At 37.0% G+C, this 21,516-nt stretch overlaps 1 protein-coding gene across 2 annotated transcripts in view; it reads right to left on the bottom strand.

Annotated features, from left to right (window-relative positions):
- The window catches only part of LOC144198896 (CUB and sushi domain-containing protein 3-like), a 161,106-nt gene that overhangs the window by 55,722 nt on the left and 83,868 nt on the right, over positions 1-21,516 (bottom strand). The window contains exons 39-55 of one of the 2 annotated variants that reach the window (XM_077720109.1): positions 19,974-20,043; positions 18,647-18,763; positions 17,930-18,139; positions 17,130-17,318; positions 15,929-16,106; positions 12,837-12,982; positions 12,426-12,506; positions 11,967-12,080; positions 8,417-8,605; positions 8,152-8,298; positions 6,835-7,023; positions 5,054-5,239; positions 4,624-4,818; positions 3,101-3,274; positions 1,823-1,996; positions 1,356-1,529; positions 220-405 (exon numbers count right to left, since the gene is read on the bottom strand). In XM_077720109.1, coding sequence (XP_077576235.1) covers positions 220-405; positions 1,356-1,529; positions 1,823-1,996; positions 3,101-3,274; positions 4,624-4,818; positions 5,054-5,239; positions 6,835-7,023; positions 8,152-8,298; positions 8,417-8,605; positions 11,967-12,080; positions 12,426-12,506; positions 12,837-12,982; positions 15,929-16,106; positions 17,130-17,318; positions 17,930-18,139; positions 18,647-18,763; positions 19,974-20,043 — 2,719 coding nt within the window. Of the gene's footprint in view, positions 1-219; positions 406-1,355; positions 1,530-1,822; positions 1,997-3,100; positions 3,275-4,623; positions 4,819-5,053; positions 5,240-6,834; positions 7,024-8,139; positions 8,299-8,416; positions 8,606-11,966; positions 12,081-12,425; positions 12,507-12,836; positions 12,983-15,928; positions 16,107-17,129; positions 17,319-17,929; positions 18,140-18,646; positions 18,764-19,973; positions 20,044-21,516 lie in introns of both variants that reach the window. The other variant, XM_077720107.1, reaches the window with a different exon arrangement.

Below are 21,516 nucleotides of genomic sequence, written 5' to 3' on the forward strand. Positions count from 1 at the left end.
TAATCTATCACCGTCAAGAAAAGTAGCTCCCGTGCCAAAAACCTCCTGCATTGTCATTTCATAAAATGATTGATGTATCTCCCAAGTGTAATTCCTGTAAACACTGTGTGCTGTGTATCTCAAAGTAACATTACAAACTCAAACTCATAACATTTCTTTTTAAATAAGTCTTCTCATTCTGTGAATAAATTCCTATATTTAACTCTTAAAAAAAGGTACCTATGCATTCTGGTAGAGGTTTGTCCCAGTGACCAGCTGGTTGGCAGGTGAGCACGGAGGAACCAAACAGGTAATACCCAGGATTGCAGTCGTAAAACACCACACTGCCAAATGTAAAGTTGCCGTGCTCAATCTTGCTTTCACGGATAGAATTGGCAGGAATACCAGGGTCTGTGCAGTTCACCACTGTATGGAACATTGAAAGAAAATGTTTTACATTATATTTATCTTTATTTTATTGAGGAAAATCAATGAACACCCAGACACCCTTTTTTTCTGCCTAATTATAATAGTCCCGCATAAAACCACAGTCTATCATTAAAATAAAAATGACATGACTCGAGACTGACAACTGGGTCTGAGCTATATTAAGCATAGACAAGTAATGGGCAAAGCAGACACTAGTTACTGAAAACAAAAGAACTGAACACTTCAATTGGCAAAAAAATTACAAGCGCACCTTTTCATAGAAACTAAATCTTCAAAACAATACTGCTGACAAAAAATGTTCAGATCCCCAAAAGACAACCAGGGTGAATTTAAGTTCAGCTCAACATCACATTGCATCAATAATGCAAATGCTTTGCATCATTGACTGAGCATGAGTAAATATTACTTCTTCAAGGCATATTTTGACAAAGTAAGGCCAAATGAATGTCAGGTAATTTTATGGTTCACCATGTTTTTCTTGATTGACTTATTTACACTCATAACTTTTATATTTTCTTACATCTGGCAGCCAAGTTGACTAAAATTTAAATAGTTTTGAGTGACGGTACAGAAAAAAAGCCGTTCTCAGCTCCATTTGGAAAAAAAGGAGGATGACATCATAGCGAGAACGGACGAGATAGAGAAAACAACTTAGTGTGTAATATAATTCATTGAATTCCCACATATACCAAAATAACTGCACTTGCACTTACATAGTTTTATGGAAATTGTCATGCACTACCACTTGATGAGAACAATATTCCAACTGAGCAAATTTAGGTGGTGAGTAGCCATTGCTTCTACTATTCAGTATCCAAAGAAAATACGCAACATTTTGTATTAATAATTTGTATGAACATACACAGTGTTCAACTGTATCAGTGGTTTACTTAAACAAGATCTTATTTATATGTGCTGATGCTCACCTCTGCATGTGGCAGGCTGCTGGCTCCACTGACGGTTAGCCTGACACTGGGCAGAGGAAGGACCCACTAGGTTGTAGCCTTTGTTGCAGGAGAATCGCACTAGATCGTTGTAATTGTAGCCGTCGCCGCTGGTGCGCCCATAAATGGGACTGCCGGGATGGCCACAAGTGACAGCTGACGTTGACAAATATCATCCAGACAGAGCAAAGTAAATGGAGGAATAAAGAGGGTAAGAAGACGTGGGGTGATGGAGACAATTGGCAGAAAAATTCTCTCATGTTTTTGTTTTACACTACAAATCTATTTTCAAGTCATACACATTGATTGTTGAAGGAATATTATTATATTATATTTATTTTTATTATTTGATGCTATGGAAAATTTGCATATAACAAAACAATGGACCTCACGGCCTCAAAAAATAAAGTCGTTTCAAGACTATCAAAATGAATGCAGATAATACTTACAGATACACACTGGTAGTTGTCCAGACCAGTTATGATCCTGCTGGCAGATCCGGACTGATGAGCCAATAAGCCTAAATCCAGAGTTGCATTGGTAAACCACAGTGTCTCGGTAACCAAAGTTCTCTCCGATCACCTGTCCATTCACTATTAGCTCAGGAATGCCACAATGACCAGCTGAAGCACAAAGATGAGAAGAAAAGAAAAATGTGTATAAAATGACTCAGACAGGACTGGGAGAAAAATAACAAATCCTGCATTATCTGTCACCTTCAAATAAAAAAAAATAAGGCACAGCTTAAATATACTGAAAGTAAAAGCATAGGATGAAAAGGAAATGCTATTGTCAAGGTCTCTAAGGATGCACACAGATGAAGGACATGTTCCTTTGCTTTAGAACTGTGCTCAATTAAATGATGTTGATTTGCCACTTGCTGTCCAGAACTAGAGCAAAGTGGACATATTGCTAAATCATTTGCAACCATCAGCCACAAGCATTTGGCAAGTGAACTAATAAACACTCATCCACTGGTTCCCCAGCTGTTTCTATCTCATTTTGGCTGACTATTAAGCCCCAGCTGCTTTTGGCCCAAAATTTAACTTTGGTTTTGAAGTTTGTCAGAACAATTGCCTGGAATAGACTACAAGACAAATTCTGTCACACATGATGGTGCTATGTAAGACTACTACTCCCCCAATTTGGTCTCAGTCAGAAGACTGGCCAACAAAGGACAACATTTGACCTTATCACTGCTTTACCCATAGTTGCTATAATCAAGCATACAAGGAATGCGAGACTAGAAAGTGTCAACGCTTGACAACAAAACAATGACTGCACATTTGCACTGTGGCAGTATTATGTGTTGGCAATAAAATAATATAAAACACCTTTGGTGTTGGTACCAGGTTTTCCTGAAATGGTGGTTGGGATAACCATTTTCCGACAAGAGGTTGATGCAATACTTCCTTAACTTTACTTACTAGCACTCAATCAACACAATCACGTGGCTAGCTACTGAGATACCAAAAAATGCCGTTAAGGGCTTTTATAAGTCCAACTGCTTTTAAAAAAAAAAGTTGTTCCACTCATCCGACTTTCTATTATAAGCATGAATAACTTTTCCAGTGGAAAAAAGATAGGCAAGGTTAATCAGGAATTGATTACGGTCAGATTAGAGTTTTTGGGTGAAAAGACAGGCCACACAGAAAATAAATAAATATTTGTGCACACTCTAGAAAATCATTTGTTATAGTAAATAAGGTCAGGGGCGAGTATCGTACCAAGGCACCGGGTCTCTGTACCACTCCAAAGTCCAGATAGGAGACACTCTCTAACAGTTGATCCAGTTAAAACATAACCAAGATTGCAGCTGAAAATGGCTGATGCGCCAAAGGTAGTCTGAGTCCCAATTTTCTTTCCATTAGGCGGAATGGGCAGGTCGCCACATGAAACAACTGTAAAAGATAAAATGGGAGAGAGAATGGACATGGGAGGATTAAATACCAAAATGATGCAAGCTTGTGTTTTACATAGACAACACTAGTGTTGACATGGCTTAATTTCACATGAAAACAATATGAATAAGGTTCTTGATAGGCCTGACCGATGTCTCGTTTGAATCCCAACAATGCGACATGTGTATGCAGAATACTTGCATCACAAGACGTGCGATGTTTTATTATTAAAAGTCATTGTTCGCGAGACACACACGTCCTTTTAATGAGAGAATTGGCTCTACCTTTCACTCTTTCTTTCACTCTCTCCCACTCTCTCCCGCTCTCTCCCTCTCTTTCTCTGGCTTTAACAACTTCTTATGGCTTCCTTGCATGACAAAAACAAGTAGACACTTCATGTGCTGAAATTACATGCTTTAGTTCGGCACCCATTAGTGGAACGGGACCTGTCTCAGCTGTCTCCCTCCCAACTTGGTGATAAAAACATCACCTTGAATAGGAATTCAATAATATAATAGTACAATCGGGAAATCTAGAAAAGGGCTTTTTTTTAATAATTCAGATAGTCTTTTGCAGTTTGGAAGATTACATACAAAGAGCCTATCGATACTATTACGTCTACATTATGTATGTTGGAATATGTCCCCTTCAAAACATTGCCATTTAACAAATTAAAAAAAACATTTAATTAGATGCTGCTTCACTGTAAAATACAAAGAATGGTGGAAGGGGTGAGGTCTGGTCTGTGCTTCTGTATTTTGAAATGGAGCCACAATTGGGTTATTTTGAGCTATTGTAATTTATGCAAACAGTAAGAGACAAAAGAAAAGGAAAATTGATGTTTCTTTCCATTTACAGATCCCAAGAGTACAAAGAATTTATAGTCATTTTACCAGCTGTCATTCAAGACCTGCCTATCTAGTATTCCAGGCAGAGTATAGTGATTGTATTTTACAACAACAACAACAAACAAACAAACAAAACCAGATTTTCTTTCTGATTTTCTTTAATGAAAAAAAAAGATATTGATGCAAGCCTTTGGCTCTGTTTTGAAGACCACAAAAGTGAGTCGCTGAATGGTTGATCCAGTAGAATAACACATTGATTCTCGAAGGCTAATAAAGAAAAAGATAAAAAAGAAACAGAACTCAAGCGAGACGCTTGAAGTAGGGAGGATAATAATTTAATATCCCATTCATTCATTTACACAAACATTCAGCATTCAGTGTGGGAGCCTTTCAATTGAATGGTTTTCGAAAGAAATTGTAAAGTTCTTTATCCCTTCTAATTATATTATGAAGTATATTTTCTGCAAAACAAGGAATAAATAAAAGGAAAAAGTTACTCACTTTTGCACCGAGGCCTTTCATTTCTCCAACTCCAAATCCCATTTGCCAGACACTGCATGTGAGCAGGACCAGCACGGTAGTATCCCGGGTTGCAGGTAAAGATAATCTTAGAGCCATATTCATAGGAAGACCCATTGACAATGCTCCATTTCCCATGGTCAAGCGTAAATGAGCTGAGACTCGGACACATCATGACTGTCCCAAACCAACCAAAACAGAAAAAAAGACATTTTCAATACTCATACCATTTATACAATTTCCTGTGTCCTTTCTAAAATTCAAATTTCATTGGTGAACATGATTTTGTGAGATACATATCCCAAAGAGATTTCAAAGATTAACCTTCTCCTCCCAAGTGAACTTGAAATCATTGTTACCCATTCTTGGAATCTCCCTCCCTGCCTCTTCCTCCAGCTGTGTTTATACTCACGGATGCATCCGGGTATCTTGTTATGGTTGCTCCAGGTACCGTCTGGCTGGCAGACTGTTGTTGTTAGCTCTTTGGAGGAAAGCCGGTAACCACTGTTGCAAAAGTAGGTCACCCGTGTGCCCACGGAATAATCAGCAGCAAGAACACCTCCATTGACTGGCGCACTGGGCACGCCACATGAAACAGCTGCAGGAAGGAAGCAAGGCGACATTCTTTGAAAGGTGTCTATTATGCAGACACTCAAATGAGATGGATTCTGCAGGGAGGAAACTGCCTGGAATGTATCTCGGTATATAGTATTGTATCTTTTTGGACTAAAGGTCGCACTTTGTTTCACAGTTTGGCTGCGCCTGCGACTAATACTCAAGTTCAAAATATAGTTCAAAATATAGTTCAAAATATAGTTCAAAATATAGTTCAAAATATAGTTAAAAAAAAACGGCTAATAAAATGGAGCAGTGGTTCTGCATACTGAGTGACGTCAAAAGGTAAATCTGCTAATATGGCCTACAGCCACAATTTTGCCCTTCACGACTCCGAAGAGAATCAATGAAGATCCATTTCACTTCTGCTTGCTCACAATTCAACACATACTGATTATAAGGCTGAAAAGTGTCCGTCATGCCAATTTGGGAATAGGGTTTGTAATTCCGCCAAATTAAATTCTGTTCCAAGATCAAAGGACATGAAATATTATGGGCTACTGAGTCTTCTAGACAAGAGAAAAAATGAATAAAAAAAGACGAGCAAATTAAAATTTGAGAAATATAATTACTTTGTTATATATATATATATGAATATATATACATACATACATACATACATACATATATATATATATATATATATATATATATATATATATATATATATATATATATATATATATATATATATATATATATATATATATATATATATATATATATATATATATATATAAAGTAATTCGATTTTTTTATTTTTTTTATTTTTTATTATTCATTAATTCAATGCGACTATAATTTGATCACTCACATCCAGAGGAAAGCAGATGGACAATATCGGCATGAATACATCTGCATCATTTGCTGCTGTTTGAGTTCATGTGTTTTGGACAAGCAGTGTGCAATTATTATGCTTTTGGAAAACATCCCAGGTGTGAAGTGTTTTTCACTGAAAAACAAAGTCTAACACATGCATGCTCAACAATGACTGTAGCAATGCTGTCACAGTACTGGACTGACACTAGTCTCAGCGATTCCACAAAAACGGTTCCATTCAAACTACGATACTGGTATCACAGCAGATAAGTAATCTGTACTATCTGGGGATTCAATTCACTTTCATCCATTATTCATTGCATATTTTCTTCAGTATTCATGTTCTGTCAAAAGATCAGTTGCTGGGAAAACTAATGTTTTTTCGCAGGGGGTAACTATCTAATTCATTGGGTGATGGTTGTACCCTATCTGCAGTGTTTATTGGAAGAGTTTGCTTCTCTACTTCAGCATGAAATCATGCAAATATAAACACAGGCATTTTCGTGTGAGCATCCAAGGATCCAATTAGTCTAGTCGACAAAAAAACAAAAAAAAACGGAGGTGGACTCTGCATACTAATGGGAAGTTAGGCAAAGTAATATAAAGAGGTGGTGAGTATCATAAAATGAGTGGATTGATTCCTGTTTCCTCTCTGGCTAACAGTCAAATAAACCCAAATGGCAATGCAATTTTTCAGTGCGAGTGTTGTAGAGAGTAAAAAAAAATGTGTGTGGAGTTGCCTGTGTTCGATAAGCTCACCTTGACAGGCAGGAACTGGCGTGTCCCAGGTGTAGTAGCCATAGGTGGTCTTCTTGCACACCGCTGTGCCCTTTCCGATAAGCTTGTACCCCCTGTCACAGGCCCATCGCACTGTGCTGTTAACATGACCCCCAGTTTGGCTGACCACAAAACCGTGCTGTGGAGAGTCAGGGGTACTGCAGTACATTGCTATAAAAGAAAATGGAAAAATCCAATGAGATTGTATTGGGGAAGAAAAAGGCAACGAAGGACGAATGAAAGTGAGAAAGTAAGAGGAGTAGGGGAAAAATAGAAAGACAAACAAGAAAACCAATCCTAAATATTACTTTGCTTTAAAATAGACTTAAACCTGCATTTTAATACTGGTTTGTGCAACAGTTTAGGGAAATAAAGTCAATGATGAGTTTAAAAAAAAAAAATCTAAACAAATTTACCATACTGGCTTGACTTTTATTGTAACACCCAAGTATTAAATATAATGGAGCACACATGAAAAATGAATCTTTTGTGATGCATCTCAAATGAATGATTCCCACATTGCCGTGCACCACCTGCGTTATTAAACTGAGAATTACAAATTTAAAGCGTTTTGAAATGGAGTACAAAACAACATGCAAGCCTGCCCCAGACAATCTTATTTTTCTTCATTGTTTAAAATGTAACAATAATGGCTAGGGTTCACATTACTTTCTCTGAAATGACTATTTGAATAATAACTAGTAACATACTACTAGTAAGTTATATCTCCAAACCACAAGGCAATGTGACAAATGATATCAGACATCATTGTCATTAAATGTGTGGAATATTGCAATATTCAAACTCCAATCCGAGTGAAGTTGGAACACATGCCAACACAATACAAATACGCAATGATTTGGATATGTTTTTGACTTTTGCTCAACACACATAAAAAATAAAATAATAAAAATATGTAATATGCAACCTGATTAAATAGTGTTATGACTATATTGCAAAAAATGACTAATTTTAATGCCAACAATGTACTCCAAAGGATCTGGAATAGTGGTACAATTACCACTGTAGTACATGCGTTTTTCTATTAATAACACTCAATAAGTGCATTTGTTGAAGCTTGTATTATAAGATTCGACCCACTTCTCCCTGATGTATGCTCTACAATTAAATTTTCAAGACATTATGCTGCTAAAAAAATGCGGTTTAAACCCAATGAAAATAAATATAGGGAGTTTTCATTTGATTTCTTACAGTTTGGAGACATACTACACTATGCATGACCTGGATCTAAAATAAAGAGAAAATAATCATAAATTGGATACATACTTTGATACTCACCCACATATCTGATGTGGAAGCCACGTCGGTTGGTACCATGGTCAGACGACCAACGTAGCAGTAGCTGATGGCCAGTGGTGGTAAGATTGAATGGTGTCTCAATGTCACCACTCAGAGATGCAAGGCTCTGGCTATATATGTTCGGACCTGGACAAACAGACCGGAACAGGCACAAAGATATGTTCTGAGATTCTGTATCTGGGTGAAATTGAAATCCAGTACACAGAAAAAAGAATAGTTTTAAAAATTTGGACTGCAAACTCACCATCAAATATTTCCAAAATATCAAACTCCTTTTCTGTCTGAAAGAGTTCAAAGTTCAGTGAAATGTTGTAACCCTTTTCCACATTTATTAACCAGGAGCACATCTGGAGGTTGGGGTAGTTTTCCGGGTAACCAGGGCTCAAGATTACCCCTGTTGAGTCAAAACGGACTTCGTGTGCAGGACATTGAACTGAAAAACAGATAAGATTTAGAAGCAAAAAAATGTTCTTTAAGTTCTTGTTTACTAGAGGCCATTATGTAACAGAAAAACAAAAAAATTCAATAGTCATAGGTACTTGACTGAACAAGTTTACCCAAACTGTATTAATTCTGCACAGTAAAATTCAAACAAACCACAAAAGTAAATACAACATTTTTTTAATAACTAGGATATCAAATGAAACATTTTTGACTTCAATGTTTCTATAAACAACAATGATTTAATCAGGAAAGCCTAACTTAGAACTTCAAAAAATGAGTTTCTGAATCTGTTTTTATGAGCAACACAGTGAACCATGTTTAACATGGCAACCTTTCTGTTGACAGATTGAATTTGGTAGGTATGAGTTGATGTGCATTGATGATGGCAGGCTTGCGTTCATGGTGAATACATATCGGATGTGTTTGTACACAATTTGTAGTGTTAGGTTGGTATGTGTCTCCCGGAATTATCCTAAAACTCAAGACATGTTTGAGGGTAAAGTAAGGTAGCAATACATGCACTATTTAGTGTCAATCTGTAAGCATAAAATGACACTAATTTGAAGTGTTAACTGAAAACAAAAGTTAGAACACAGGAGAATGATATGTTTGTTCCTGCCCTATCAGCAAGAACCCTAAAGGCAATAGGGCCTTTACAACATTTCTACAGGATTCTTGTGGATGTGAATAGCAGGTCAACTCATAAAGTTCAACTTTACATGTCCCAACGAAAGCAATTAGTTTTGTCTAAGAGGTTGCATGGGGCCAGAACATATCCAATAAAACGAAAAGTAATGAATTCTTGATGACAGTAATGAGATGATCCATGAAAATGTCAAGGAACAAACACCTTTTAAAATAGGCTTTACTATTCTAATATGAGTCTCAAGAAAGGTAAGTGGACCCACATCACAATTCAGAATATGTACTGCTATCTATTACTTTTGCATAGTAGATAGTGCATGTATTTAATTGGAACTTTTTCTTGTCAGAAAAAACAATGTTTTATCATAGCCGACGAACTTAGCTGTTCAATTTGGGTGAATTTGGATTGGAGGACCTTGAAGAAATTTCCATATGCATCACTCACATAGGTTAATAAGAGGATCACCTTTGTATTGTCCCATAGACTAAAATCGAAGCACCTAATTAGGCTTATGGACCTTGCCTTTCTTCAGTCTTAAAAATCCTTGAGCAGGTAGCCACGGATTGCTGTTTAATTCATAATGAAGTACCGCCTTGCCAACCTCAAGTTTCTAATTATTTCATTGCAATGTGATTACCATTGTGATGGGGTAGATCTGGTAGAATAGAATGTCGTAGCAACCTTCTATTATCTTCTTGTTGTTTTAAAGACACAGCTATTCTGTTTTGAACAAACACGGTGTCATGAACTTGTATTGTGTCTTGAAATAGATGGCGGGAAGAAGACAATAATTCCTCCAAACATGACATGCGATCACATAATTTGTCAACACATTTGCTCACACTGCTAGACGTAATGTCCGGATCTTTATCGTCAATTCCACTATTTCGCTGTTGCTGTTTATATTATGAATTACGTGACATACAGTGTAGGGATTGTCTCCAAGATCTCAAATGCATGCTTGCTGCCGCAGGTGTCACAATGTTGTGGAAAAATAAATAAGACTGAGAATGCTTGCTCTTTCCCCCTTTTATTTATTACAATAAATAAATAAATAAATATTTAATGTTTTTCATTTTTAATTAAAACCTAAAAGTTTTTTAGAGGCTCAAAAGAAGATTTTTCTTAACATATTTTTTATATTTAATAAACCCACTAGCAGCCCATAACAAAAATATGTTTGTCAGCCCTAATATAGAAGCATTTGGGCAAAGAAATCTGACTTGAATAAAAATTGTGAAACCAGCAAAAAGGATCACACATGCAGCAACTTATACGTATGAGTGATAAAGCAACATTAAAATCAAATGGAAAATAAAATTGTCACATTCTAAAAAGGGCCTTTATGTATTGCCTTTGCCATGTTTACAGTCGACCCTAGAGAGCATGAGGAGGAGTTGGTGAAGGAGGTATACGCCTGTTTAGAATCATAATAATCTTCTCCTTATTCCAAACTGCAACACAGCCTGGTGATGGATCATTTTGATAATTTAATTTTATACCACCTATTAAACATTTTTTAACAGTAACTGGCCTTTTCATCACTTGAAAAGATGAGGCAGAATGGTAATGATGGCAAAATAGACTGAAATCTCCTCTAGTAGCTAATCAGACAATTCAATCAGATTCATATTGCCCAATTGATTGACATATCTTTCTCACAGTTGAGAAGCCTTGGGTTAAAATTACAGTTATGAATCATTTAAACAAGGCTGATCTGATAAGTACATCTAATGTGCTTAGAAATTGAAGGTTTTGAGCATCAGCAAATTCCTTCATTCATTTTCTGAGTCGCCATTCCTCGCCAAAGGTCGTGGAGATTGCTGGAGCCTATCCCAGCTAACTACGGGCACCAGGTGGGTGGCACCAGGAATTGGTGGCCAATTTTTGGCAGTCCAAGAAGTCCAAATCTCAAACATGAAATGAAGTTCCCTTAATGAACATTTTAGTTCAAATGTCAAATCATAAAACTTTTTACAGTGTACATACATTCATATACCAGTGAGTAATTGAGATGTGAATGAAATTGAAGGATCAAATCCGTAAACTTGTCAAGACTGGGAATTCTGGTTGACAAAAAAAGGGATCGTCTGCCTCAGTGTGCCTTACAACTGGCGACCCGTCAAAACTGTAGTTCGCATTTCGCCCAAAGTCAGCTGGGATAAGCTCCAGCACCCCCTGACAAAGATGAGCAGTGTCCAAAATGAAAAAATAAAATAATTATAACAATACTATAATAAATCAAGCCAAAACAGTACATCCCTGAAAAATAATAGTGTCTTTCCATTATTTATTCTATGTAATTCCATACTATTTGATAAAAGCTGCTAATCCTGAATGTTTGACTATAGGGGAAAAGCAAGTTTATGATCCTGGGTCACTGATGTCTATATCTATGTCAATGAATTAATAGAGCTGCTGATGCCACACCTTGCTAAAAGAGACCCTAGAGGTTGTCTGTTAAATGATGCATCAGCAGAGGTGCTGCAGACTGCACTCAACCTTGGCAGGCAGGTGTCAAGAGTGTGAACACACAGACACTCATGAATACGCACACGCACGCAACAGAACTGTGAACTGTACAACCAGGCACATTGAAATTTGTATCTATGTGCAGAAATTTGACTCAACATTATACTAATGAAATCAATAATGACCAGTGATAACATACAATTAAGATCGTATACTTAATAAAAGTACCGACCTTGACAGACTGGCGGGGGTTTATCCATCTGTAGGCGCTCTCCAAGTCGACAGGTTAGAATGTCACTGCCTACCAAGGTGAAGCCCGGCAGGCATGTGTACCGAATGATGTCCCCTGTGAGGTCATTTAAAGCGAGAAATGTAGACGCACAAAGCACGTAGAGGTTAGAATTGTGCATGGGGGGCTTGTAATAAAAACAACATTCACGCCTCACACACACTATGACGCACATGCCTTCCTCACTATAGTGATCACAAACACATTTTACATGTAATGAAGATTGACATCCATTCCTCAGGCACGTCATACAAAATGACAAGCAGTTTTGATTTCCACGTCACTACTCTCACAACGGTTCAAAAAAAAAAAGTGACGGATGACTTGCTAGCAAAAATGTTGTTGACACAAAACTTCAGAAATGCAGAAAAAACAAGGACGACATCCCACAATAAGACAAACCTATTTCAAAGAGGTCATCATCAGTTAAAACTGTAGCGTTGGCAACAGGAGGCGGTGGTTGACAGGTTCGCAGTTGGTATGCTGCAGAGGAAATGAATGTCATCATAAGTGAATCTTGATAACAACATAAATTGCTATCTTTCACTCTCTATGACCATCAAAATCCAATCTCTAATTTAGTTGAGATACGGGACATTTTCGTTTTAATTGAGTGATGTTCAAAATGGGTGCTTTATTAGCTGCCAAAAATATGCATCAAGGCATTTGAAAATGAAGTAGGCCAAATAATAAAAATGTATCTCTCTAACTTCATTAAGCCGGGGCATTTTTAGAGTGCCAAAGTTTTGACTTATTACTTATTTACTTCATCTTTATAGAGTGTCTAAACTCCGATATGAAAGAGAAAACTACCATAATAATTCAGCACAAAGAAGCCACTGGTACTGAAGTCGCTGTGAAACTTGATGAGGATTTGATTTGCAGTGGTGGAAATGCCTTCTTGCACCGAAGTACCGCTGAATTGACCAATCTGAGGTGAGGTCTGATCTGGTCCATCCCTACAAAGTAAGCAGGAATGTGATTAGATTAGATTAGATAACTTTATTCATCCCATATTTGGGAAATTTCATTGTCACAGTAGCAAAAAGGTGAGAATACAGACACAGGAAAGTGGGTATGGGTATGGTATGGAAAAGTGTCTCTTGATCGGGCATGATGAGGAGGATAAGTGTGGGTTACATTACCATTTTAAAGGGAAAAGGATCCAATAAGAAAGAAGACGTGTGGGATTAATTTGCGAAGGTTTTGAGCAAAAAACATAAAAAATGTTTGCTCAAACACTTGAATATGGAACTGCTAGCAAAACATACCTGTGATCTTTCTGCCAAACCAGGGATATTTCTAAACAGCATCCAACATTCTCAGTGAAGTATATGCATGTAGATTATTTTAGCATGATTCATTAATCTTGAGAGATATGATAGTGTACAGATTTTGCAAATCTTAGTCTTTGTAGATACTATAAAAGATGTACACCAGCAATTGGTGTGACTGACTTAAAGAATTTGATGTCGCCGTAAATGGGCCAGTGACAATTTTCAATCATTCATCTGGGAAATGAAAGGATTCTAACCAGAAGGTTCCGGATTCCTCAAAACAGTGCAATAGATTCAATTTAACTTGACAAAAGGTAAATGTATCCAAACAAAACAAAAAATATTATTTCAGTGGAAGACTATCAAACTCTTAATGTTTCAGAAACTGAGATTATAGGGCAGTACTAGACACTTCAATAGTTGGACACAATCCTTAGTGTGGTTCAGTTTCCATAAAAAGCAAGTTTGTGAATGTTGTCGGGCTGTCTGGTATAACGTGTCTTCTGGACAGCATCTAGGTTTGACATTTGGTGTTGACGCCAAATTACAGGATTTTTTTTTCTTTTCGGTCCACTGACTGACAGTTGAAGGGAGTGTGAAAATGACTTGTGGCACAGTTCTGAAATGTCAGCTGAGTGTCACAATGAAGGCGATTCAAAGATACAAGCAGGTGAGATGAGGTGCTTGTGGTGGTTGGGGGTCAAAGTGGAGGAAGACATTTGAGCAAATTTCAGAGTGCTTTTTCTGCAGCATCAGTGCTTCTTCTCAGGGTGACAGTTGAGATAGCACAGACTTCAACTGTAATTGCTAGACTGTTTCTGAAATACTTCTCTTTTGTAGATAGTGTACATCTAGACCTGGGGGTTCATGGCTATAACAAGAATACTGTTAAACATTTATGATCCGCTCGTGGACCACATGATCCCCAGGTAGAGTTTGAGGAAATTAAAAGGGGCCAGTACAGATATAGATGATTTGCAATAAAGGAAGATACTTACAGACACTAATCATGTGTGATAAAATGGAAAATACTGGTGCGTTTTGAAAAATACAAACTTGGAAAATTAACTTTTTAATAAAGCCTAAAAAAAAAAAGTACTTCTGGAACAGATGCCAGATTGGATTTTTTTTTCTCTTAAAAGCTTTGACTTCTCATCAGAGCAGGCTACATGAGTTCATGAGCACAGATCAGTTAGGTTAACACTGGCAGGGCTTTTTGGTGAGCCAAAGCTAAAAAAAGAAGGAAAAAAATCATTTCAGCACTGGACAGCAACCCACACAATTTTCTATTGTACAATGCTCCTATGAGAAAATCCTTTCAGCTATCATTTAAAAATTTAATGGAAGAAAACTGACATTCCACAGACAAAACCAAATCATTTTTTTAGCTACTTATCCATTCTGTCGCTCAGAAAAATACAAGGGTGGCTACTTTTTTCAAAGGACAAATGTGAAATGTATCGTTGTATGATATATTAAGACTATTTCTTTGCAAGACAATTGCATTTCATTACATTACGTTCACATTGCTGTCATGCTCACCTGATTGATGTATTTTAAATGCATTTCAGCATGTGTGTGTGTGTGTGTGTGTGTATGTGTGTGTGTGTGTGTGCGTGCGCTCTTAAAATCTCATGTAATAAAAAGTCAAACTGCATTTCAGTTTCAGAGTAATCAGCAAAATGGCAGACAACCATAAGGGAAAAGAAATGAAATGTGGCCGTTAGGGGAGATTGTTTTTTTTAAATAGACATAAATAAATAAATATAGTTATTCATTTGAAACTGTGCTTTCTAAGTCTTTCCTCGTCCCATACATTGACTTTTAAACTTATGAAAGGTTGGAAGCATATCTGTTGTCTATCTAACATGTAGGCATTTCATGGTTGTCTAAAGCTCACTAAACCACAGAGAGACAAAAAGGAAGGTCAAGACAAAGAATGACAGCTACTAGAGGGATGGCCTTTTTTTGTTCTTGGTCTGTCTGCCAAGATCAAAACTAACTTGGATCTTTTTTGTATCTCAACTCATTCACTTGAATATTAAAAAAAAATCCAAACTTGAGAATTTCGTAAATAGAGGTATGACTGTATTTTATCCAATAACCATCATGTTAGAACCGCTAAGAATTTGGTTGAAGACAATCATCTGATATCTTCAGAGCAGTGTTTTATCTACGTACTGTTTTTATCTACATGTAGCACCACCAATTTTGTTGTGTGCAGCTGTGTACGATGACAATAAAGGCTTTTGATTTGATTTGATTGATTTGATTTTAATCCAGTGAACAAATACAATTTAAAACAAAAAATAATTTGACCTCTTGGCATTTGACTTGGGAATATTTATACATGTTCAACCAATCATGTTTGTAACATTATATGTCAAAGGTCATCTAGTGCAGAATTTATCATTCAAAAAGGTTAATTCATATGCCATGCTTAAAACACAAAACTTTTTTGTTAATTTTTATTAGTTACTAGTTCAATGGTTTTAATAGTTTTCATATTGTATATTCTTTTGTTGCTGTTTTTAGTCATAATAAAAATAATTCCATAAGTAGAAAGTGAGGAAAGAAGCATGGAAGTGAAGGAAATGATAAGGACGAAAAACAAGAAAGAATACTTACCACACAGAGATGTAGTCATAGATAGGCTCAGTATTTATGGTAGAAAATTGGATGTAGATGCCATAACCAGGAGGTACTCTGACAGTCCACAAGCAATCCTGGAAGTGGGGGTATTCAGCTGGATGTCCGGGAGAGTAAATTGTGCCATTCATTGATGTTATGTTACCACCACAGAGAGCTGGAATTACAAAAAGCAAATTTCATTTTTTGTAGTCTATTTGCCATCAAAATTGTTCAAGTAAATATAGCACCAAGATATTGAGCTATCAAAGAGGAAATAAAAAATAATAATAATTCAGTAGACAGAAAACAACTTCAGGGTATGGATGCCGCTGTTTGCCATGAGTGAGATGACACAGAGTGATTTTGACACTATTTTCTGTCAAAGTTCTATTGAGAGAACTTGTTAAATTTTTAAATTGAACTTGGAGTAGAAGCCAAAGAACTGCCCTGAAGACATGTTTCTTTCCCTATTAAATTATTTTCTTGGCGAATTGATTCATCAAAAGCCAAAAAGTACAATTGGAATTTAGTTGTTACTTTTAGACAAAACTCACTAAAAAGAGACATTTCTCAGTTTGCACGGTACATTGGGATAACAAGATGTGTGGAAATGTCAGAGGAACCACTACAGATACAAAAGTAGTAGTGAGCCTCACCTGTAGATGCTAGACTAATTCCACACACTAGGGAAGTTCTGACTATCATGTTTTGTGGGTTGATTTTAAGTCTACCATTATGCATAAGTATCTTAAACATAGAACAATGGTATGACTTTTTAATAGGTTCTGTGTAAGGGAGTAATGTGAGGCTATACAACGCAAGAAAAAAAACTGTTTACCCCAACCCCTTTAAAACTCCCAACTATGTTGTAAACCTTCAAAGCACTTGTGTATTTCATGGGATCACTTAAGAAGATTAGGGTAAGTCATAATATATCAACCCTGAGCAACATATGAGGATTCACCTTGAAAATTTACTAGAGATGGGCTTGATTGGCCTTGCAATAAAAGACTTGCAAATGACTCATAAATCATTATAATGGACTGTATCCGTTTATAGTGCAATAAACTTGCTATGTGGGTGGTAAAAGTGTATAAGATGCCCTCGTGTGCACAGGAGAAAAAAAGACTAGAGACAATTTGTAGTTGCAGTTGGTAAAGACAACCAAAGGGTGTTTATGGACATGCTTGCCACTCACCTTCACAGCGAGGTATGGGGTAATTCCAATTTCTGCTGACTCCATGCAGACAAGTAAGTGAAGGCTCTCCAAGCAATGTATAACCAGGGAGGCACTCAAAAGTTATGGTCATCCCCACACTGTAGTCTTGGCCAATTACGATACCATTACGAAATGGTCGTGGATCTGGGCACCTTTGGAGCTCATAAGCTGTAAGAGATCATGTTGAAATTCAGTCATGGAAGGAAATGAGGACCTAAATTGAATTCAGTCTTATTTAACATCATTTTCAGTTATTCATTGTCAAGCATAGAAAGTAGAAGACTAAACTACAAAACAATGATTGACAATTTTATTGAGCTCAAAATAAAATTAAGGAATACATTTTGACTATATTTTGGCAAACAAAATTTCAGTTAGACAAAATTATTAGTCCCCCAAAAATATTTTTAAGATTAATTTACATAGGAACAATGAGAACATGCATATTAATCATTGTGTAATCATATGCTTTAAGTCAAATATTTGGTTTGAAATGTCATCTGTGTTTGAAACGCTCTATGAATTTTCTTCACCAAGCTGCACACTACATTTCTGCCACATGCCTAATTATGGAATCTCATTCTGCGCCCATGACAATGTAAACCGGTAGTAAAAGAAGTCATAATGATTATTACAACTATTACATTTATTAATTAGCAGACCCTCAGTCAACTGTTCAATGTACTATTATGTGTTGCTTAATGTTCTGTTTAACGTAGCTTTTTATTTTTACAACAATGAAATCATTCTGCCCTTTTTTTTTATTTCCTTGACGTTACCTTGATAGACAATGTTGAATCCAGGCTTGTTTTGGGAGTAGTCAGTGTGAAAAAAGACTGTAGTCTCGTGGGTGGTGCTGAACAGAGAGTTGGGTACCAGAGAGCCACTGAACCGATCAATGACAGTTCCAGTTTCTAAGCTTCCACTGCGCACTTCAAGGTAGTCATGAACTGGCTCTGTGGAGAAGTTCAAAAACTGCAGATGGATTCCTGAAATAGTACAAACAAGAGTTAATGAGGGGAAATAAACAAAGAAAATTGAATCAAGTCACAAATTGCAACTGCAAAGCAATATCCACAAAAATCAATGTGAATGGTAACATTTTACATCTGTCTAGGGGTTCAACAAATCTCTTATCAATGAAAAATATTGATGAGAAGCATCAACTGAATCTTCTAACCCCATTGGATTCGCAAACTGTTCCCACAATCTTAAATTAAGAAAGCAATGGTTAAGGATATACATTGAGTGGGCAACTCCATTTCACTTAAACTGAAGTAAATAGACCAGTAAAATGTCTTCAATTCCAAGTTCTTAAAAGGTAACCCTTAAGAACTTAGTGTATATGTCCAAACTTAGGACTTATATGTATGATATTAAGATCTTAAATAAAGGTATAAGCTTCATATCTGACACAGGCGGTCACAATAGGCAAGAGACATTTCTAGAGAGGTGAGCGTGGAGACAGATAATGTACGTATATCAATATATCAGACCGAAGCCAATAGGAAGGCGAACTCTCCAGCTACAGTCCAGACTGCTTTGGTAATTCCCTGGAAAGCCTGGGCTGAGGATGACACCACTGAAATCTGTCATGGAGCCGCCACACTGAGCTGAGGAAGAACAACCAAAGGGAGAGAACATGTCACGTCTTTGCAGAACAGTTTCACCAAGGGAGGGGTGTATTCCTGCCACGCAACGATTGTCGACAATGCCCCGAAGACAAACAAAAACATTGTTTCGTGCTGGATTGGAATAACAATGACAAAAAGGTTTGAATGGGCATGAGAGAAGCACAGCTTGTTAAGCAGTGTTTGTCCCCCACATGCACACATCTCATGTGTTTATTTTTTTCTTCACCCACCATCCTCCTATACACACAGGTGAGGAGTGATTGCATCCCTAGGAGGAATCAATGTAAAGTTGGAAGTACAGTAAATCATCCCTCTTTCCCTTTCCCAATACCAGAACAGGCTCATTTATATGTTAAATGGCTAGAAACATTGGGGCATTTGGAGACCAGGTCTTAAGGGACTATTAGCAAAGAGCAGAAATGCAGTACATAAGAAAAGATTATCGTGGGACTTGACAAATATGTGGGTAGTGGATGCCTGCTTGACCTCTTTGTTTGAAAATCAAGAGCAGACAAGAGGTACTTAAATGATGACTTGCACTTTGTGTAGGCATACAGCCCAGCCCTTTCAAGTGAGTTTATCGGCAACACAGTATAGCGTTGGATTCAATGTGAACAGATCAAGCAAACGAGCGCACACACAAGCCAACGAAGGATCCGTGTGTCAACTAATGCAAGGATTTATGTCTTCAGTGGACTATAAACACCACAGGGGAAGACCGTTTACATGGTGTGTGCAGTATTTGCGTGCGTTTGTGTGTTCATGCGTGTAAGTGAACAATGGTAATTGAAGGGAATTATGACAACGAGATATCGGAAGAATGAATAAAGTGGTCCTCTCAAGTCTATAAATGTGTAAATGACATCTGAGGAAATATATGGAAACATTGTGGATGCTCATCATTGCTATCAGAAATCAAACAATACAATATGATTGGGAAACAGCCTTATTGATTTGCAGGAGAAAAGAGAATTCATAATATTCAACCTGCATGCCCACACAGCCAAAATATCTTTCCCGAGCTTGAGTGCATTGTGATGTTATTGCTTTCCCTAACACAATTACAAGTCTTCTGGGAGGTAGTACTTCGATTGTAGTGGACAAATATAAAATATGGACGAGAAACAGTAAACATGGTGTTTGGTGCAATCTTTGCTGCCGTGAAAATCAAGTGGGCAAAATACATTACCTAGACATAAAGGCACAGGGTAATTCCACCTTCTGACAGGACCAGGCATGCATGTAATATATGCATTACCCTGTTTAAGGGAAAAACAAACCAAAAAAACAACATGTAAGATAAAGGAAACATCTCATACACAAATGCAGTAAGCGTTTTTAAATGTAGTTATTTTTGAATGACAAATATTTTGGGTTTTCTTCTTTTTACATATAGCATATAGGAACCTCACAGTCTTTCTCCATCTGTAGCTCCTCTAGCTTTCATTTTTCCACAGCGTAAAAATCTTGAGATTGAAGTCTCAGCCAGTCGCTCACAACATTTTTTACTTCATCGTCACTTTCAAACTTCATGTCTCTCGAGAAAACTTTAAAGGGATCCAACAGGCAAAAGTCTGAAGGGGCAAGCTCTGGGCTGTAAAGAAAATGAGGGCGCAGTTTCCAGCCCAGCTTGTTGATGGTCTGCACCGTATGGGTTACTGTGTGAGGCCATGCGTTGTCATGATGTAAGATTACTCCTCCTGACTGATGACCCCTGCGTTTTGCTTTATGTGTATCTTGACCTACTTCAGTAGTTCACAGTAGTTGGCACAAAGTTTGAAAGTAACAATGAAGTCAAAAGTGTTGTGAAAATCTAGCGGAGACATCAATCCTAGTATTTTTATGCTGCGGGAATACAGATCACAGAAGGAAACAGTGTTTGCCAATGCTGTGAAACTACGCTGGAAAAAAGTAAGTGTCTATCTGTATTTGAAGTCCTTATACTAAAGAATTCACCATATTTTTGAATGGCCTTCGCAGAATGAAATGAAAATGATCGTGTGTGGAAATTATTTATAACAACTGAGTGTAGTACAACTATAATTTCTTGAACCTGCCCTTATCCTTTACTTAGCTCTTAATACAGGTCAGCTATTGTCATTGATGCTGTTCTCAAAAGCAACTAAAACTGAAATGAAGTGCAAGCATTGATCAGGTTTGTTTTCCTTAGATGTTCTATTTCAAGTGATCAGGAAAAGTTTTTTTTTCATATGCATTTTATCATTAAAAATGTGGAAATATGAAACTGATCAATTTTCAGTATCGCCATGTTCTCAAGCACAGATAGATGCATACACACAATCAAAAGGATTTGGCACATATAGTATGCATACATGTATTTGATTATGCATTGACCTCTAGTCTGTGTGTGGCCTTTCTATACTCAGCCTAATGATGTTGCTCGCTATCTGGTTGGTTGACCGAAGGGAAAACAAAAAGACCAGCAAAATACCCTGACAAGAAGCTGCAGAAAAAATGCTGCAGGATTAGCAAGGTCATTCAATGCATTGCCCATGGCCTTAGAAGGTTATAGAGCTAACTAGTCAACCGTCTCCCATCTAATAATCACGTGACGGTTTGAATTTTAAATGATTCGCAAGCCTTCACACAAAATAGCCTGCAGTTGAATATTCACAATTAAAAATTCACACTGGCATACAAGAGCATTTTCAGAAACATCTGTATTGTGTACAGACAGTATCCATATTTGATTCAACCCTTTTTACGATCCC

The sequence above is a fragment of the Stigmatopora nigra genome, chromosome 7 (assembly GCF_051989575.1).
Source record: "Stigmatopora nigra isolate UIUO_SnigA chromosome 7, RoL_Snig_1.1, whole genome shotgun sequence".
Taxonomy (NCBI): domain Eukaryota; kingdom Metazoa; phylum Chordata; class Actinopteri; order Syngnathiformes; family Syngnathidae; genus Stigmatopora; species Stigmatopora nigra.